Genomic DNA, 18,228 nt, shown 5'->3' with positions numbered 1-18,228 from the left:
TTATTCCTCCTTATAGTTTTCATAGGTATTTTCTTAGTTTTCAGTCTTAGAAGAATATGCTTTGTGAAAAATATGGCAGTGTTTTTAGAATGAACTTTATCTTTATAGATGATGGCTGATCTCATGTTCAGAAAACAGGACTACGAACAAGCAGTGTTTCATTTACAGCAGCTTTTAGAACGCAAACCAGGTAATCATCGTCCATATATTTTTCTAGTGCAGTCAAACTTCTTTCTCTTTTCTCCTCTTAGCTGGTAAACTCTTGGAAAAACAGCCACCCTGATTGAATCTGACTCTGATTATTCCATATGTGGTCTTGAGTAGTTGAAATGGCCGTGAGGAAAATGCAACACTGAAATGGTCTCAATAGTGACCACAAATCTTAAGTGGTCAGTCGGGTACTCCTACTGTGTCTCTCTAATGAATTTAACTGCTTTCGGCTACTTTTCATGAATTCTTCTGTCTCGTTTAACCTCCCAACACCTTTTCTGTATTCCTTACCTTCATCTAAAAACCTTGACACATATTTGATTAAGAATATATAACCAATTAGAAAAGAGCTCCATTCCCTGTCACCAAATCCATCCATTATCTAGTCCGTGTCATTGCCACATTGTGACCCCACTTACCACTAGCTTTTCCCTGTATGCACTGGACACTGCCCCTCACCTGCCAAAGGGGTCTGCTCCTGCAGCTCCCTCTCTCGCTCCTTCCATCATCATTTTTTTTCCTAACCAGCATATAGCCATGCCTGGACATCGCCCCACTTTAAATTAATCAGTATTCTCCCACCCACCTTACCCAAACCTCCCTTTCCTACAGGCCTGTCTTCTTTTCTTTCCTGCTATTTCTACCTTAAATCTTTTTTTTTAATTGATTGTTCAAAACATTACAGAGCTCATAACATATCATCTTTCATACATTTGACTCAATTGGGTTTTGAACTCCCATTTTTACCCCAAATACAGATTGCAGAATCACATCTGTTACATACTCACATTTGACACTGTTTTGTTTTCCTTCTCTGAGCTGACATTGAATGGAAATACACATAGTATTTTCATCTTTTGCAAGCTGTTCCCTTTCCACAGTATTTCCTTTGAGTGAATGATCTCACCTTGTTTCTTTAGAGCATCTTTATTTCCTTGTGAATATTCTTAAGCTGTTCTTATCAATATTTTCCTCATATGTTATGGTTTTATAAGATTTAAAGACATTATCATGTGTCCTGGGTGTTTCTCTCACCAAGTTTCTGTTGTTTGGCATCAGCATAATTTGGCATAGTGGACTGGCTGTTTGGGACTGTTTGTAATCAAAAATATAAAATCAATTATTTGTAAATTCAATGTAAAGATTTTGTATTCCTACAATACCAAATGATGTGCAATTATACTTCCAAGTCTGTGGATTTGTCCTTTTGCCAATATCGTATTTTGCCTTCCTTATTCTTTTTTGTTGTTGTCATTTATTTTATTTTTGTATTGGTTCATAATAGTTATACAATACATTAGGGTTTATTTTGACATAATTATACATGCATAGAATATAATTTGCTCCAGTTAAGTCCCCAATACTTCCCCTTATTCTAGCAGTCCTCCCTCTCTCCACACCCCATTTCCTTTTCTCTACTTTACTGATCTTTCTATTTATTCTGTCTTTCTCAACACATAGTCTAAAATGTATTCCTCTTGGAGAAAACACTTGGCATTCCAGGACCACCACTTGCATTAGCAGATACATAATGGTTGCTGAGTAGGATGACCACGTATTGTGGTTTCCTAGATTCAGGACTTTCCATGATAAAGGAAAGTTCCAGGCAAACTGTGGTAAGTTGGTCGCCCTAATCCTGACTGACATTATCATTCCTCTTTATCATATACAGTTATCTTGCTAAAAATATGTACATAGATACTGTCTTCTCCATTTATTTTCAGACTTTGCAAGAATCACGCATTCATCTTATATTCCCTGTGTCAGACACAATGCCAGTCACATATATGGTAGAAAGTCAATGTTTACTGGTTGAATGGATCAGTGAAAGACTGTAAAATACCAAGTTATTAAAAATACAAAATTTTATGTAAATTTTTACAGTCTTTGTGATTTTTTTTGTGTTTTAACTCTTGCAAATAATGCTGCTGTGGTATCTGTATGCCCTACATTTTGGATCAGAAGTGACTTGCTGAATTATCTTGTATCTTCTCTTGTTTTGGAAAGTAGAATCAAGGATAAATTGCTTTCAAGTGGGATTTTATATGTGTTTCTGTTTTAATCCTAGGGACTTACTCCAAGTGACCAAATAGCTTATTCAAGGGTTTTTACAAATCGCCTAAAATGAGGCTAACTGAAACTTGAACACTCTCAAACACCTAAAAATCTCAGCTATAAAGAAATAAATAAAATGTGTATTATTAATAAAATAGACTGTTTTGCAGTCATTGAAGTCATGTCTTTCAAAACTATTTAATGACAGTTGAGAAATTTTACTATGTAATTTTAAATCAGAATCAAATTCCCAAGTGTCAGTCAAATTTTATAGATATGTAAGCAAAGAATAATTTTGTATAAATGTAAATTTAAATATTTATAGGTTTATTTTTACAAATATATGAAATTTTAGTGCACGAGAATGTGATAATTTCTGTCTTGTGGGAATATAAGTGATTTGTTTTCTCTGTATTCTCTTCTGCATTCTCTGTATTTTCTAAATCGTTTTTATTTTTTAAAGTGTCCATCTAATAAGTGTAAATAAATAAAACTAATAAAACATTTTTTAGATTATTTTCAAAGCTTATTATGCTACTAATAAAAGAGAACTACATGAGATTAGGAGGAAAAGCCTTTCTAGGAACCTGCCAGAAAATCATACCTGAAACGAAAAAATTATTTTTTCGTAAAAGGAGATAGAATTAAAATATGTCTTTAGACGTTAGGTTGTATGGTAAACTAGTTTCTGATATGTTTGATAGATATACATATTAAAGTCTTAAGTAAAATTTCTAATTGTCTACCATAGATGTTTTCAGAATTGGCATAGTAGATTGTTTCTTACCTAATTAGACTTCTTTCTTACCTGTTTCCCAGCTGTAGTGAGTAGGCAAGAGAGTTTTAGAAATGGATAGTTGAATTGCCCTATGGGGTCAAATTAGTCCTCCTGAATTTCAGAATTAAGTATTTAGATTACTAAAAAATTATTTCTCTAAAGCTTTTGGTCTCTAGATCAATTGAAAAGTAAATTACAAAAAATATACATTTTTTTAGATGTCCCTATTTAGAACATTCTCTTATTGTGATCAGCCCAGCCCAATTTATGTCATTTGATAGATCAACCAGTTGGAAGTATAGTTACTTTAGGGATTATAGCACCTTTACTTTATTACTTTACTTTTATTTAAATTATATTTCATATTAATCAAACATTAATAAAGTAGGATAATAACCATCAGAAAAAAAGTTAGAAAATATTATCCTTTTTTTTTAAACTTACAGTTGGTTTTTTTGTTTGTTTGTTTTTAAAGAGACAGAGAGAATTTTTAATATTTATTTTTTAGTTTTCGGCAGACACAACATCTTTGTTTGTATGTGGTGCTTAGGATTGAACCCAGGCCGCATGCATGCCAGGCGAGCACGCTACCACTTGAGCCACATCCCCAGCCCTGAAAATATTATCCTTATTTGAAGTATTTTTTTGTTTCTAGATAATTATATGACTTTTTCTCGTTTGATTGATCTCCTAAGAAGATGTGGAAAACTTGAAGATGTTCCAAGGTTTTTTGTAATGGCTGAGAAACGTAACTCTAGAGCAAAACTAGAGCCAGGATTTCAGTACTGTAAAGGACTATATCTTTGGTAAGTCTACTGGCAAAATAAATTCTACATGGTAGTTTTTTTCTCATTGTAGATAAAGTAGAATGAGCTTTTTTGGTATTAAAGATACATTTTAAAATATGCTAATAGTTTTATTTACCAGACAAATACTCTGAATTTTATAGTCAGTGATTAAAATAAGATTTTGTTTTTAACATCTAATAAGGTTTACTGGAGAACCAAATGATGCCCTTCGACATTTTAATAAAGCTCGGAAAGATAGTGAATGGGGCCAAAATGCACTGTATAATATGATAGAAATCTGTTTGAATCCAGACAATGAAACTGTTGGAGGTGAAGTATTCGAAAATCTGGATGGAGACCTGGGGTGAGTAGTGTTTGACACATTATCTTTTGACAACTTCTTTTTAACAGTTATTGTAGATAATAAGCAGAAATACTTTATAAAATAGAGCTAAAACCTAGGATAGCACTAAGGAAAGGTCAGATGAATAAATCATAGTTAAAATGACAATTTTAATGGAACAGAAAGGAAGTGAAAGGCTTCCTAAATCATAATAGACATGTTGTAAACAGAAAGGAAGTACCAGGCTTCCTAAATCAGAATAGACATGTTATAAAGGCACTTCCCTAGTCATTCTATAGAAAATGAAAAAGATTGAATTTTACAATGATGGAAAATTGTCCACACAAGAAGAGTAAGTACCCAATAAATGGTAGTTTATTACTAAACCCTGTCCTTTACACTTTCTATGCATTATCTCATTTATTCCATAGAACACTATTATGAAACAATCTAGAATCAGCTTCTCTAGTGATATTTGGTATAATGGAGCAAGATTCAGACTGAGGACTACCTGGCCCAAAGCTCCTGCTATTAGTCACTAGGGTATACTTCTGAGAAATAGTGATATTTCTATCACACTATGTTTGTTGTTGCTTCTCTCAGAATTGGGCAAGGCCTTGGTGGGGAATATATAAGGAGGTAAAGACCATGTAAGGAGAGAATTCTATTTTTAGTAGCGTATAATTTACTTTGGATATAACACAATACCAAAATCATTCCATCTTCATCACAACTGACATCGGTAAAAATGGATACTAAGTATTGTAGGAGTTCATTGAAATTGTAGTAATACCTAAGTAGTCAAGTGAGGGTGTGTAGAGGAATAGGGAAAAAAATAGAACTGGACTTCCAAAATGTTCCGATGACAAATGTTAACATCTGGCTTAAAGAGAACATTGAAATTTTAAAGCAGGGAAATGACATGTTTGTTTTTTGTTTGTCTTGGAAGGTTGAAGGAGCATTCTTTTATGAAATGATAGGCTTCCCAAGTGGAGCTCTTCAGCAAGTAGATGAAAAATACAAAACTAGAACTCAGAGAGGTCAATGCTGGAGATAGAGATTTGGAAGGATGTATTGCACAGGGTGGCTAGTTGGAACTCCATGAATGTCTTCTTTGCAAGTAGGATATAGTAACAGATTAGAGAACTAAATTATGGACATGTTAACATTTAAGAAGTTTCAGGGAGGAAGGGAGGTCAGGAAAGGGCAAACAGTGCAGTGGGAAAAGAACCAAACCTGCACAGTATTATAGAAGTTTAAGTTAATTCATAAGTTAATTCTTAAGGAGAATAACTTTGAAAAAGGTATGCAGCAGTGTGAAATGTTGTAAGCAAGATAAAAGCCAAAGTCTTGAGGGAAAGACCAGGGATTGGACTTTGAGAGTTTGATTTCCTTTTTTGATTTATATATCAATATTTCCTTTCTTAAATTATATATGATATACACACATAAATATATCTCCTTTAATTACTGTATATATGCACACATACATATATGTGCCAGAAACTTGCCTTCAAATATTCAAATTGTTATTGAATATAAAATAACAACTTTTCAACACGTATAATTTCTGAGAGTCTGATAGTTAACATGGTAAGGATATAGAATAGACTTTAGATATCTGAAAAACTTAAATCTAAAATTTGCCTCCTTCTGAGACTTTTGATAAATCATTTCACTTTTTCGAAGTCTCAGTTTACCTGTAGATAAATGCATTCAGCATAGATTAAATGAAATCATATGGTACCAGGCCCCTTTCCCTCTCCCTTTCTTTAATTTCACTTACTGAGTAGGAAACACCATTTGATAATTATATGATTCCGCTTTTATCCTAGCTTAATATTAGGTGAAGTGAACATTTTCAATATGGATATTGTCTAATTGTCTAATTTTTTGTTTTCTAGAACATTTAATGTTTTTTTTTACCGAGGGGATATTAATTTTATTTTTAAAAATAAAATATAGATGATAGATGTGTATTACTTTGTATTAGAAGAGGTTGAGTGACATGCTTCACAAATAATTACTTGTAAATTATAAAAAGAGAAGCTAGTGTATCCTAAATCTCTTTCTAATTTCATTGAATTTTATAAGTGATGGACATAATCAATTTATTTTTAATTGTATTCAGTAATTCAACTGAGAAGCAAGAATCTGTGCAATTAGCAGTGAGAACAGCAGAAAAACTCCTTAAAGAACTAAAACCTCATACGGTACATGGGCATATACAACTTCGCATAATGGAAAACTATTGCCTGTTGGCTACCAAACAGAAATCTAATGTTGAGCAAGCATTAAATACTTTCACCAAAATAGCAGCATCTGAGGTTAGTAGTTTTCTTTTACAACTTTATATGTTATTATTTCTTAATAGTATAGAAATATGTGTTTGAATTGTTTATTTTTCTAAAGATTTTTCTTAATCAAACATAGTGTGCCTTTGATCCAGAAGAGACACTTAATTGCTTTGATATGTTATTGATATATTTATCACTACTGGATTATTGTAGTCTACAGAAAGGGAAGTCCTCCAAAGGGCATAAGTTAATTCTTTAAAAAATGGCTTATCTTCTGAATTTTCTGTGTTGCAGATGTCATGTGTGTTAACTTACAAAGTGAAAATAAACACCTAGCTGCCTTGCCATTTTGCCTTTTCACTTTATAATGGAATTTTCCAATTCTAGTTCTAAATGAGAACAATACTGACTGTTTATAATTAATTCATGCAAATCATAACATTAGTCTTTAGTAAGACTGAAGTAACCTCTTGCAATCTTTTTAGTATTATGTTAGTTTTATTAGATCAGATCAGAGTTTTCTTCTTTTTCATCCCACTCAACCCCATTTCCTTTTTAACTCTGATCTTGTATTCCCCACTCAGTACTACTAAGGAAGGAATTCTAGATACATACCTGACCAGCAGTTGGTCATACCTACTTCTAAGTATGTTCATAGGATTTTGTGTTTGATCTTCCACTTAGCAACGTGTAGGCCACCAAAAGCTCATAATTTTGTGTCTCTCAGAACATATATCAAATTTTGATGAGTTTTCTTATGGTTTAAAAGACACAGTGGTAGCAATAGACTGTATGAACCCCAAGAGTGATCCTTTCTCCCACCTTCAGGACCCTGGAGAAGATGGAGATGTCAAGGCTATGGGAGACGTACAATACCTGTTGTGGTTGGGTATATCTAGGAAGCAGCTTTAGGAACAAAAACGGCAAGGTAGCATCAGTAGCAATAATACCATACAGCAGAGCTCTTCTGCAGGCATTGAAGTAGTATTCTCAAGGATTGGGCTCTGTTGAATTGGCTTTTACAGCAAACAGATGAATTACTGAATGAAGGCAAATAGCATAATCATGTAAATCTACAAAAATCTGTAAGGATATGATAAAACACATTTTCTAGTAAAGTATCATAGCTACTGACTGTTGTGGAATGGTATTCTGTCATACAATAATGAGTTATTTTAAGGAAGTCCATTATTTCTACTATGAAGTTTAAGAGAGAGAAGCAAAAAACAATAAATGACATTACATCTGTTTTCTACACAGCCTATGCCAGTTTTCTGTGTTGATGAGACTGCATAATTTTTTATCATCTTTACCTGTGAGATTAGAAATTTACCAAATCTGTTTACTGACCATAATATCCAAATAATAATGATGGGTGATGAGCTGAAATTTCATAAACATTAGGCCTCATCTTGCATTTTTTCTTTTAATTCATAGGTTACATATTCAATATAATGAATATTCATCAAGCAGCCAATGGGTGCTAAGCATAGTGGGAATCACACATATAAATAATGTATGGTTCCTTTTTTCAAGTTTCTCTTAAATTACAGAAAATGAGACAAGCATACCAACTATAATTACTGAAATACAAAGCCAAATGTATTCTATCCTAGAGTTGCAAATAAGAGCACTGTCTGTAAGTGACAGTAGGAGAATTCAGTTACCCTTTTGTGGAGAAGGTATGATTTAAGGAACAGTTATAATTTGAAGAACCAGAAAAATATAGCATTTTCATATGCACAAATGGACTGAGGGAAATATGAGCAAAAGTGGGGAGGCAGAAAAGCATGAATGAAGTGTATTCAGAACACTGTGTGTCACTCAGAGGTATGTCACAGGAAGTCATGGAGGAAATGGGGGAAGATAAGTTAACCCAAGCTGAGCCATATCCACTTGCTTATATTGCATTTCCTTGAACCACAGAGCATGTTGGTCATAAGCAATTTGTGTTGCCCTCACTCAAATATTATCCTCTGAGTGGATTAAGACTGGAAGAGGGAAGCTGGCTAAAGTTTTAGGTTGTCTATACCAGAAAAAGACGTCATGGAGCTGAGTACAGTTCAGTGGTAGAGTACTTGCCCAGCACATGCAAGTCCCTGGGTTCAATCCTCAGTGCCAAAGGAAAACAAAACAAAAAAAGCCAAATCTCCTGGTCTAATGCGGGGAACAACTATGGTTTGCATTTAATCAAACTGTGAAGAACTGGCTCATTCTAATGTAGCTCAAGGCACGTGGTTTTGAAATCAGAGACTTACTTTAATTAAGTATTATGGGATATTTTTATGCATAAAAATGCATAGGGTCTTTTTGCAGGGCCCTTCTCAGACCATCTTAGGAACTGGCTGACAAATATATAACAGGTCTCCTTTTCTCCCTCTCCCAGCCCACCTGGATGAGTGGATTGAAGGTTAATGAAATTGACAATGTTCCACATGTCTTCAAAATCTACTACCAATTGCTTGGATTTAGCATTCAAATTAAACTGTTTTGCCATTCATTATCTGTGTCAGAATTCCTTATTGGAAATTCATTAATAAACATGGAATTACTGCCAAGAAAGTTTTATATTCCTATTGCTTTCATCAAGCCCTAATAAATTGCCCTTCTGTCTGCAATTAATTAAAAAAATAAATTTGACTGCCATCTACCACCAATGTTGGATATTGCAAGTTTTATCAATATAATGTAATTTTGCAGTGTTCCTTATTAGTTACCCAAATTTGCAGTCTTACAGGGAATATTTAGTATTGTCATGATATTATGATTTCTAATTAATTTGTAAATTTAAAGTTAAAACCTTACCTTTTCTAAAACGTATCATAATCCCTCTGCTGAAATTTAAGAAGCACCCTCCTACTGGAAGCAGAGGCACATGGCTATAATCCTAGCGGCTGGTAAAGCTGAAACTGGAGGATCACATGTTCAAAGTCAGCCTCAGCAATTTAGCAAGGCTCTGGGTAATTTATCGAGACCCTGTGTCAAAATTAAAATACAAAAGGGCTGGGAATGTGGTTCTTGGTTAGGAGCCCCTGGCTTCTATCCCTAGATCCCTACAACCAAAAAAAGAAAGAGAGAGAGAGGGAGGGAGGAAGAAGGAAATAAATTGAAGCAGGAAGGAAGGAAGGAGAGGGAGGGAGGGAGGGAAGGAGAGAGGAAGGAAGGAACTTAATTGAAACACCCCTCCCTTAATCAGGAATGTAAACATTATTGTTTATCTAAATTAGCTTTTTATATAGCTATCTTCTGGCCTCCATTTTAAGCATTTCTTACTAACCTTTTGGATTCACAGAGTGACATTTTCTGACTTTGAAATCAATCAAATAAACTATTGTGCTATACAGTCCTTATCAAAATCCTACTTTAAGACATCAGCTTATTTCATACCATTTCCAAGTGATTAATCAATTGCACCCTTTATTTGTAGCATTTAATTGGTCAAACTTTATTGGGGCAAGATGGGTGTTTCTTAATACAAGAAAGAAGGGAAAAAGTAATAGAAGTCAAGATAGATAAACTATCGTTTATATGTAAGTCTTTTTCTTATCCCTGTTTGATAAGTTAAAGAACTAAGGAGGTAAATGTTAAATCTGAAATAAAAACTGCTCAGTGAATATTATATTTCAAAGGTTTTCTTTTTCTGTTTCAATACAAAACCAAAATAGCTAGTTGATTCCATTAAAAATCAATTCAAACTGATTGCTGGAATTATGAGGTTTTGGCATCTGCATAGACACTGAATTATTTCCACCATACAGTGCCTGATCAAGTTTTTTCCTAGTAGCTTGAGATTACTTGATGTATTAAATAGTAATGATAATCACAGTTATCTGGGATGGATCCAGGTAGAGTCTACAGGCCAGCTCTGTATAGCATTTTCTGCTTTCTATATGTTTTTCCTTTTAAAAAAAAAAAAAGGATATTTATGTTGTGTGTCTAGCAGTCTAATGTTTTGTTTTCTTACAGAAGGATAATCTTCCAGCACTTTTGGGAATGGCAACAGCTCATATGATCTTGAAACAGATTCCGAAAGCTAGAAACCAGCTGAAGCGGATTGCAAAAATGACTTGGAATCCTATTGATGCTGATGATTTTGAGAAAAGTTGGCTGTTGCTTGCTGATATTTATATTCAGTCAGCAAAATATGACATGGCAGAAGAACTATTAAAACGGTGCCTACATCACAATAAAGTAGGTGTTAAAACAGTGAAAAATAATTATTCACCTTTGTTGTGCATTATAGTGTTCGTCCATTTCTTGTGATTCTCGAGTATTTTTTGAATACTGTATGTTGATTGTTACCACAGTCAGGAAATAAACATTAATAATATGAAAGAAGCCATTTGCCCTTGAAAAGTAAAAGAGAAAAAAGAGATTTATGCAGCTTCACATTTCAGCTGTGGTGATGCCCTACTTACACAAAATGTTTTTGGAATGTCAAGCATTTTCCTGTGATTACCAATCTCATCCAAGAACTAATGAAAATTGCAGAACATTAATTGTGGGCGTATGTCCCTCCTATTAAGAAATACTCTTGATGAATTTACTGCAGCTGCATGTCATTTCCACAGTATTAGAATCCACTATGCATAATATGTAGTGGGGGAAAGTCTTGTCACCTTTTGATTCAATTAAATAAAAAGTCCTTATCTTTAGGTACAAAATTGAAAATCTCAAGTCTGTATGAACTTCTCCATGAATATTTTGAAGTTTAATCACACAGAAAAGATGAGATGTCTTATTATGACAGTTTTATAAAGTTTAGATTTATGTTATTTGCTGAAAAACAATTGAACTTGGCCTAGAAATTTAAGAATATTTATCTTCACAAATTTATACCAATTTCTTCAAAATTTTAATCACCATAAATTTGTTCTCTTGAAACAAATGAAGTTATGAAATGGATCATTTGTTTTTCATAGAGGAATTGTGATTACCTAGCACTGGTAAGATATTTTCTTAGGAACTTAAAAACCTAAAAAAAAAAACTACCCATTTATCAACCTTTAAACAATTCTAAATAATCGTTTACACCAATTTTAAGTTAAATTGGCCTTGAAAACAGAGAATACTCGTTAATAAGCTTTAAAAATCTAAAGTACACAAGAGTTGAAGCTCACATGCTTAGTTTAGATTTAAGCAAGATTGTATGGGAATTAAGGTTTTCTCTTCAGATAAATTTATTCGCTGGAACACTACCAATAATAACTTACAAAACTGAATATGATAATTGCTTTAGAAACTTTGTTTAGCCATGCTGATTAGGCATGAGTATATTTGAATCATGAATTCAGTAACTAAAGCTTAGGAACCTTGGATCACATAATTAAAAAATGGAAGTCATCCAGGTATGGGGCAGGAAATGTACAAAATAAAACTAGATCGTCTTGTTATGCCAGATGGTAAGAAATCTATCAAGGTTGATGTCAGGGACTTAGAAACCAAGTCAAAGACATGCCCAGGAACCAAAGGTGGGTGCTGTAAGTACCAATAGGAATGCTTACTGCAGTGGATTGAAACATCAAATATACCATGCCTTCATAAAAATTAGAAAAAAAATATTGTTAGGTATCACTGAAGTAAACTAATAAACTATTGTCTCTAAACCTGGCAGGGAAAGATATAAGTATTAATCTTATGTTCTTTGCACTAAATAAATAAAATTTAAATATATATATATATATATAATCTGTATAAATCATTAGGCTACCAAATAGTAGATAAGGAGACATTTCTCATTATAGACATTTTCCAGTTAATAAATGAAGAAGACTGATAGAATATCACCATTTTCAACCATGATGCATTTATGAATAGTTAATATCACAAAAAAGAGGAAGAATCAGACATTCTGTGTCTCAGGATTAACGAATACAACATTTATGATAGGATTGGGATGAGATAAGAAAAATAGTATTAAAGATAACTAATAATTCTATGCAGTTTTTAAAAGCAAATAAATAATCAAAATATTAAAATGTCAAATGGACAGAATTTGACAGGACTATGCCAAGCTACAGTGGATTCTGAATCAAAAGAGAAAGATTATATCCTTATTATCATAGTTTTATATATATTCTTAATGGACTAGGGCTTTAATAAAAATATTGATGAAATTTCTATTATTAAAGTCAAGAAATTAAAATTATAATAATTTCATTTGATATATAAATATTTGAATATAAAATATTCAAACCAAATCTTTGGATCTCATTACAATTTCCAGGGAATGTCAATGACATAGACTCATAACACCTCAAGAATGCACTCAACTTAATCTGAGTTAAGAGGAACTTCAGGGTAAAGTATTCTTGTTAGTGTGTACTAATATTTAATCAAAAGAAGAGAGCAGAAAGAGACAGGCAGCAAAAGACATACAGATTAAAAAAAAAGAATTAGGGGACATTTCACCTAGTCTCAGTATGTGAGCCTTCTATGAATCATTTTAAGAAACTACAAATTGTTTTAAAAATTATATCGAGACAGTTTGCAATTTGAATACTGACTAGTTCTGTGGTAATTAAGGAGTTGCTACTTTAATCATCATGTGCCATGACATATGGTTATGTTAAAGAAAGTCTTTATTTTATAGAAAGGCATACTAACATGTGTTGATGAAATAATATCTGAGGGGGTTTTTCCTGATAATATAGAAGCACAAGTGTGTGGGATACAGGTGAGACAATATTAGTCACGTCAGTTTTTCAAAGTAAGTTATAGGTTCATGGAGTTCAATATACTCTTATTTCTGCATTTATATGTATTCAAATTATTTATTATGAATAATGTACATGTATATTCATAAAATACACATACCCTGATATATTTTTCTGAATTTGTTTTTAAAATTCTCATTCTGAAAGATGTGGGATGGGGATTTGGCATCCCCATTATTTAATTGCATAGTTGCGGCTGAAAGTCTTGTTTTATGTACCATTTAAATGGGTTAATATGATTGATCTCTACACTCATAAACATCTCATGAAATCTTAGTTGTTTCAGGTTTAATCTATTAATGTATCTTTCATTTTTCTTTAGTCTTGCTGCAAAGCTTATGAATACATGGGATATATTATGGAAAAAGAGCAAGGATATACAGATGCTGCCTTAAACTATGAGATTGCATGGAAACGTGGCAATCAGACAAATCCAGCAGTAGGTGAGTTTACAAAATAGGCACTAGATTTTCATTGGAAAACTCCTTTATTTATAAACCTTCATTTAAGTACAATGGAGGTTTTTTGTTTGTTTGTTTGTTTTGTTTTGTTTTTCAGAACAAAATATACCAAGAGCCAACTTTCATTGTCAACCTTTCTGAGAATATATTCTGTATTCATAATAAATTATTATCTTCAGATAACTAGTTAAGTAGAATTTCTTGAGGTCCAAACTTGTACTTAGTCATCATAGAGGACATCTAGTCTAATTTTACCCTTTTCTCTTCTTTAACTCTCTGCTATTTTGAAAACAGTAATGCTGTCCCCCCCAAAAAAAGTGTCCCATTATCAATCGGTTAGGCAAACATTGCATTTAATCAAGTCACCCAAGTTTCTTGACTATAGTTATTCTCAAAGCCTTAAAGCATGCATGTGCATTGTAACAGATATCACAGAAATGCCATATTTCCCACAGTTATTTGACCATAAGTTGTTGCTTTTCTTCTGAGAAACATCATTTAGCTCCAGCATTTGTACGGTGTTTATTTGAGGAATGATAGTCTACTATGGGAAATATCTGAAATATACTTAGTGACTAACCTAATCCTGCATTGTGAGGGAGCTTAGCCCATGCTGTCCTTTTTGTTCTTAGTGACCTAGAATATGTTTCATTCAAATTGCCCAGATCTATTCTCTGGAACAATCCGTAATCCTTTCCCTCTAACCTGTAACAACCCTTTAGTTGGAACCTTCATCATGTCTCTCTTAAAGCTCCTCTCCAAACCATGATCAGTTACTTGTCCACTGACTTGATTTTAAGTCTTACCTTACTCGTTTCTGTCCTTTCAAAGCTCTAAAATAATATTACCAGATTATTCTTTGAAACACTTGTGAAATTTTATTATTTATTTAAAACAAGAAAAAGGAGAAGGAGAAGGAGAGGAGGGTTGAAGAAGGAGAGGAGGGGGACGAGGAGGAGGAGGACAACTGAGATGTAGAGGATGGGTTGTGGAAAATGCTGTTTGATTTGTACATACCCCTCTGACTTATTGTGTCATAAATGAATTTGTTCTCAAATCTAATTTTTCTAGTTGTGGTATGGTGAAGGTATGTTTTTCTTCTGATTAGGCATTTTCTAGCTGCTAATTCAACCCAACATGGCATCAGTGTTTTGGGCAGCCATGTTGCAGTGTCTAATTTGTGGTCTTATCATCTTCACACAAACTGCCATTCGTTCAGGACTTCCTTCACTTTGTATTTTTTCTGAGGTCTGGTCTTTTTATTAGATTTGCATAAAGCATAGAAACTAATGATTTTTACAGTATTTTTTGTTCCCAGATAATATGTATCTTACGAAATAGTTTGCAAAATGAGAACTTTTTAAATATCCTTAAAACTTATGTAATTTTGACATTTTATTCAACAGAGGGACTACATCTAGCAGTTTAATTATTTATCTAATTCTGTTCTTGGAAAGATGCAGTAAATACAGAGAATCCAACTCACTATCTTTTTCACTGCATTGTGTTTTGTGGACGATTTTTATTAGTTCTTCCAGCTTTGCTTTAGTGTGTTTTCTCATAAACTCTCAATTTATTCTTTAGGTTCTTCCTTATGATTGGTATTGCTTTCAGTACTCCAAACACCTGTTCATATGAACAATGTATTTCACTTTTTCAGTTATCAAGAAACCTTTAAAATCTTGTTCATCCTCTTTCCATAGATTTCAGAATTGATTGTTATTACTGTGAAAGACAACAACAAAATGAATAGGATCTGTGTGGTTGTAGTAATCACACAAAGAGAGAGAGAGAGACAGACTGAGAAAGAGAGAAAGGGGAAATATTATATATTGTATTTTATATACACATATTTGTATAAAATGTTATGCATCTTATATTAACATATACAATAAGAACATTTTTTAAAAGGGAAAAGAAAGAGGACACAAGGAACTGAGAGATGCTCAACTATGTTGTTTTCTGTGCTCTTCTTTTCTCCAGATGTCACATAGTTGAGTTCTTATGTATTTGACAGGTGTAATGCAGCTGCAGTGTATATCTTCCTTGTTCCTTGTTCTTTCTAATCCTTTATTTCCTGAAATGTTTTTGCACAAGATGATCTATCAAGTTTCTTCCAACATTAAGATTCTGTAATTATAATTTAGTGCTTCCACAGGAAAAAAATGTTAATATTTATGTGGTACTTTAAAAATATTAAGTATTTTATAATAAGTGTACCAGTTGATTTTTAAAATTATTCTAAGAGAAGGAGGAGTTGTTTTCCCCATTTTATGGATGAGGAAACTTGAAACTGACAGCTCAAGCAACTTGCCTAAAGCTAGTCAGAAGCCACAAACTAAAACTTAAATTACCATGTAAATGATGGTTGGTATGACATCTTAAATTGATTTCCTTTTAAATGTCACTATGTATTAGTTCATTTTAGGATTATTTGATAACTTTGAGTTTACTTCTTTGAAACTTCTTGTTTTCATATGTGGCAGTATTGTGTGTATGGGGGGTCGGTGTATGTATGAATTTAAGATATTTACATGACATATTGAATTTTAGTTCATTCCTATTTCTTTTTACAACTGTATGATTATATTAACCAGGAATTCTTTTCAAATGTTTGTTTGAAATTTTATAAATTATATTGATATTTTTGTTAAGAGACATGAGCAGTATTTATATTTCCTACTTCGTTTCAAAGATGTAAAGTGATATATTTATGATTACTTATTATTTTACAGTGTTTTTTATCTTACCTACCAAGTACACAGCTACTGTTAGTTATCCTCTCATTAGTTTTCTTATTTTTATAGCATTTTTACAGAACAGCAACAATCATTTAAGAATGCCTTAAAGCTTTCTACTAATTTGTCCACAGTAAAAGACAAACATTTTTTTCTTTTTTCTCCAGAATTTTTTGTCAGTGCCTTGTAGTTGTAGTCCGGTGGAATGTGTTGTTACATATTTGTACATGCACACAACATAATTGGGTCAGTTTCATTCCTAAGTATCGGTGATTATAATAATTCTCACTAATCATTTATGTGGAACATTTGATGACTAACCCCCACTCCTCTGTATTGCTCACCAGCGTGGTTTTCTCACCATGTTCTCTGAGATTATTTGGCTTCTATGTGTCTTACCACTGTATTAACTGAAAGTGTTCTCGATTCCCAGCCTGCCTTCATTTATGCTTCATCCTTCAGATTTGAAACATCCCCTGGCACCTCTTCCTCCTTGGTTCAACTGCCTTATTATAACTCTTGACTTGTATCTTGACTTCATAACACTTATCTCAGTTTAGAAATTATTGATTTACTTATTTAAACAATGTAATTTCTCTTCTACTAGAACTTAAAATTCCTTACTCTAGGAGTGTTCAGTGAGTCTACACTATATAAATGAATAACTATGATAAGTTTCTGCTCTAACCTGAAATAAATAAGACTTTTCTAGTAAGGAATGGAAATACAACTTGTGGGATGTTGGTCTTCTCACCCCACAGTATATTCACTGTTGTCCATTTTTCTAGCTGTGCCTTCTTTTCTTCTTGCTCTTCTTTCATTTCACTCCCCCTTCTATCATTTTATCACTTCTCTGTAAGGTATTAAGTCACCCCTCCATCAGGACTTCTCAATTAAGTAAGCAAACAGAGAAGGAGGCACACACATACACAAAAAGTAATGCTAGCAATATTTATATCACTATGCTTTTTTTCTGTGTTTGTGTGTGCGTGTGTGTTTCTTAACAGGATACAAACTGGCATTTAATTATTTAAAAGCGAAAAGATATGTGGATGCAATTGACATATGTCACCAGGTAAACAAATTTAGATTTCTTGATTTTTTTTTTTTTAAGATTCAAAGCTTCCTACTTTTAGTGTGATCTCAAGATACACTAGAATGGAAGTAGAGGCAGGCTGGTGGAGCATACCTATAATCTCAGCACCTTGGGAAGCTGAGGCTGTAACTCAGTGGTTAATTGCCCCTGGGTTCATTCCCTAGTACAAAAAAAAATAAAAAGAAAAATAGAAAGAATAGAAATAGAGAATGTAGTCTTTTAGTTAAATGACTTATTAAATATATTTTGGAGAGATTCTCATTTAAAATTTAGAAAATAATAAAGATTACATGTGTTTTTAATTGGGTCTCAAATAATAAAATGTTTGTGTCAATTTAAAGACAGGCTAGTGGGAGAAACATTAAATGAAGCTGAAGTTGGAAGATATTTGAAGGTAGTATAGATTCTCTGGGTTCCTGTGAATGTGTCTAAATCTGTGTAGTAGAGAATTCAGATTTATAAACTAGGAATGATAGGTATGCTCTAAGTTAGAAGTTATATAATTACAGTTCTGTAATTCATTCCCTACTAAAATGACAAATACGCAAATTTCACTTTTAGAATTCCCAGAGTCCTTTGTACGTACATTGCCCCATTGATTTTCTATGTAAGCCATTTTATTAATATTGCAAACAGCTCCAAGAAAAGCTCCTTAGAAAAGGTCTTTTGTTTTTTAATTTTTGATGTCCCTTATCTGAAAGCTGTGTATCAGCATCATTTTAGTAGATACTTGGCCTTGAGGCTTG

General features: G+C 32.9%; 1 protein-coding gene across 2 annotated transcripts in view; it reads left to right on the top strand.

The window, feature by feature from the left end:
- Ttc21b (tetratricopeptide repeat domain 21B) overlaps window positions 1–18,228 on the top strand; it is an 86,812-nt gene that overhangs the window by 67,070 nt on the left and 1,514 nt on the right. For both annotated transcript variants that reach the window (XM_005315707.4, XM_021728152.3), the window contains 7 exons: window positions 109–190; window positions 3,699–3,849; window positions 4,034–4,195; window positions 6,306–6,501; window positions 10,438–10,662; window positions 13,510–13,630; window positions 17,394–17,461. In XM_005315707.4, the coding sequence (XP_005315764.1) occupies window positions 109–190; window positions 3,699–3,849; window positions 4,034–4,195; window positions 6,306–6,501; window positions 10,438–10,662; window positions 13,510–13,630; window positions 17,394–17,461 (1,005 nt within the window). The remainder of the gene's footprint in view (window positions 1–108; window positions 191–3,698; window positions 3,850–4,033; window positions 4,196–6,305; window positions 6,502–10,437; window positions 10,663–13,509; window positions 13,631–17,393; window positions 17,462–18,228) is intronic.

This window comes from Ictidomys tridecemlineatus, chromosome 7 (genome assembly GCF_052094955.1).
Source record: "Ictidomys tridecemlineatus isolate mIctTri1 chromosome 7, mIctTri1.hap1, whole genome shotgun sequence".
NCBI lineage: Eukaryota > Metazoa > Chordata > Mammalia > Rodentia > Sciuridae > Ictidomys > Ictidomys tridecemlineatus.
Note: the sequence above shows the minus strand (reverse complement) of the source record. Positions and strands in the feature narration are given on the sequence as shown.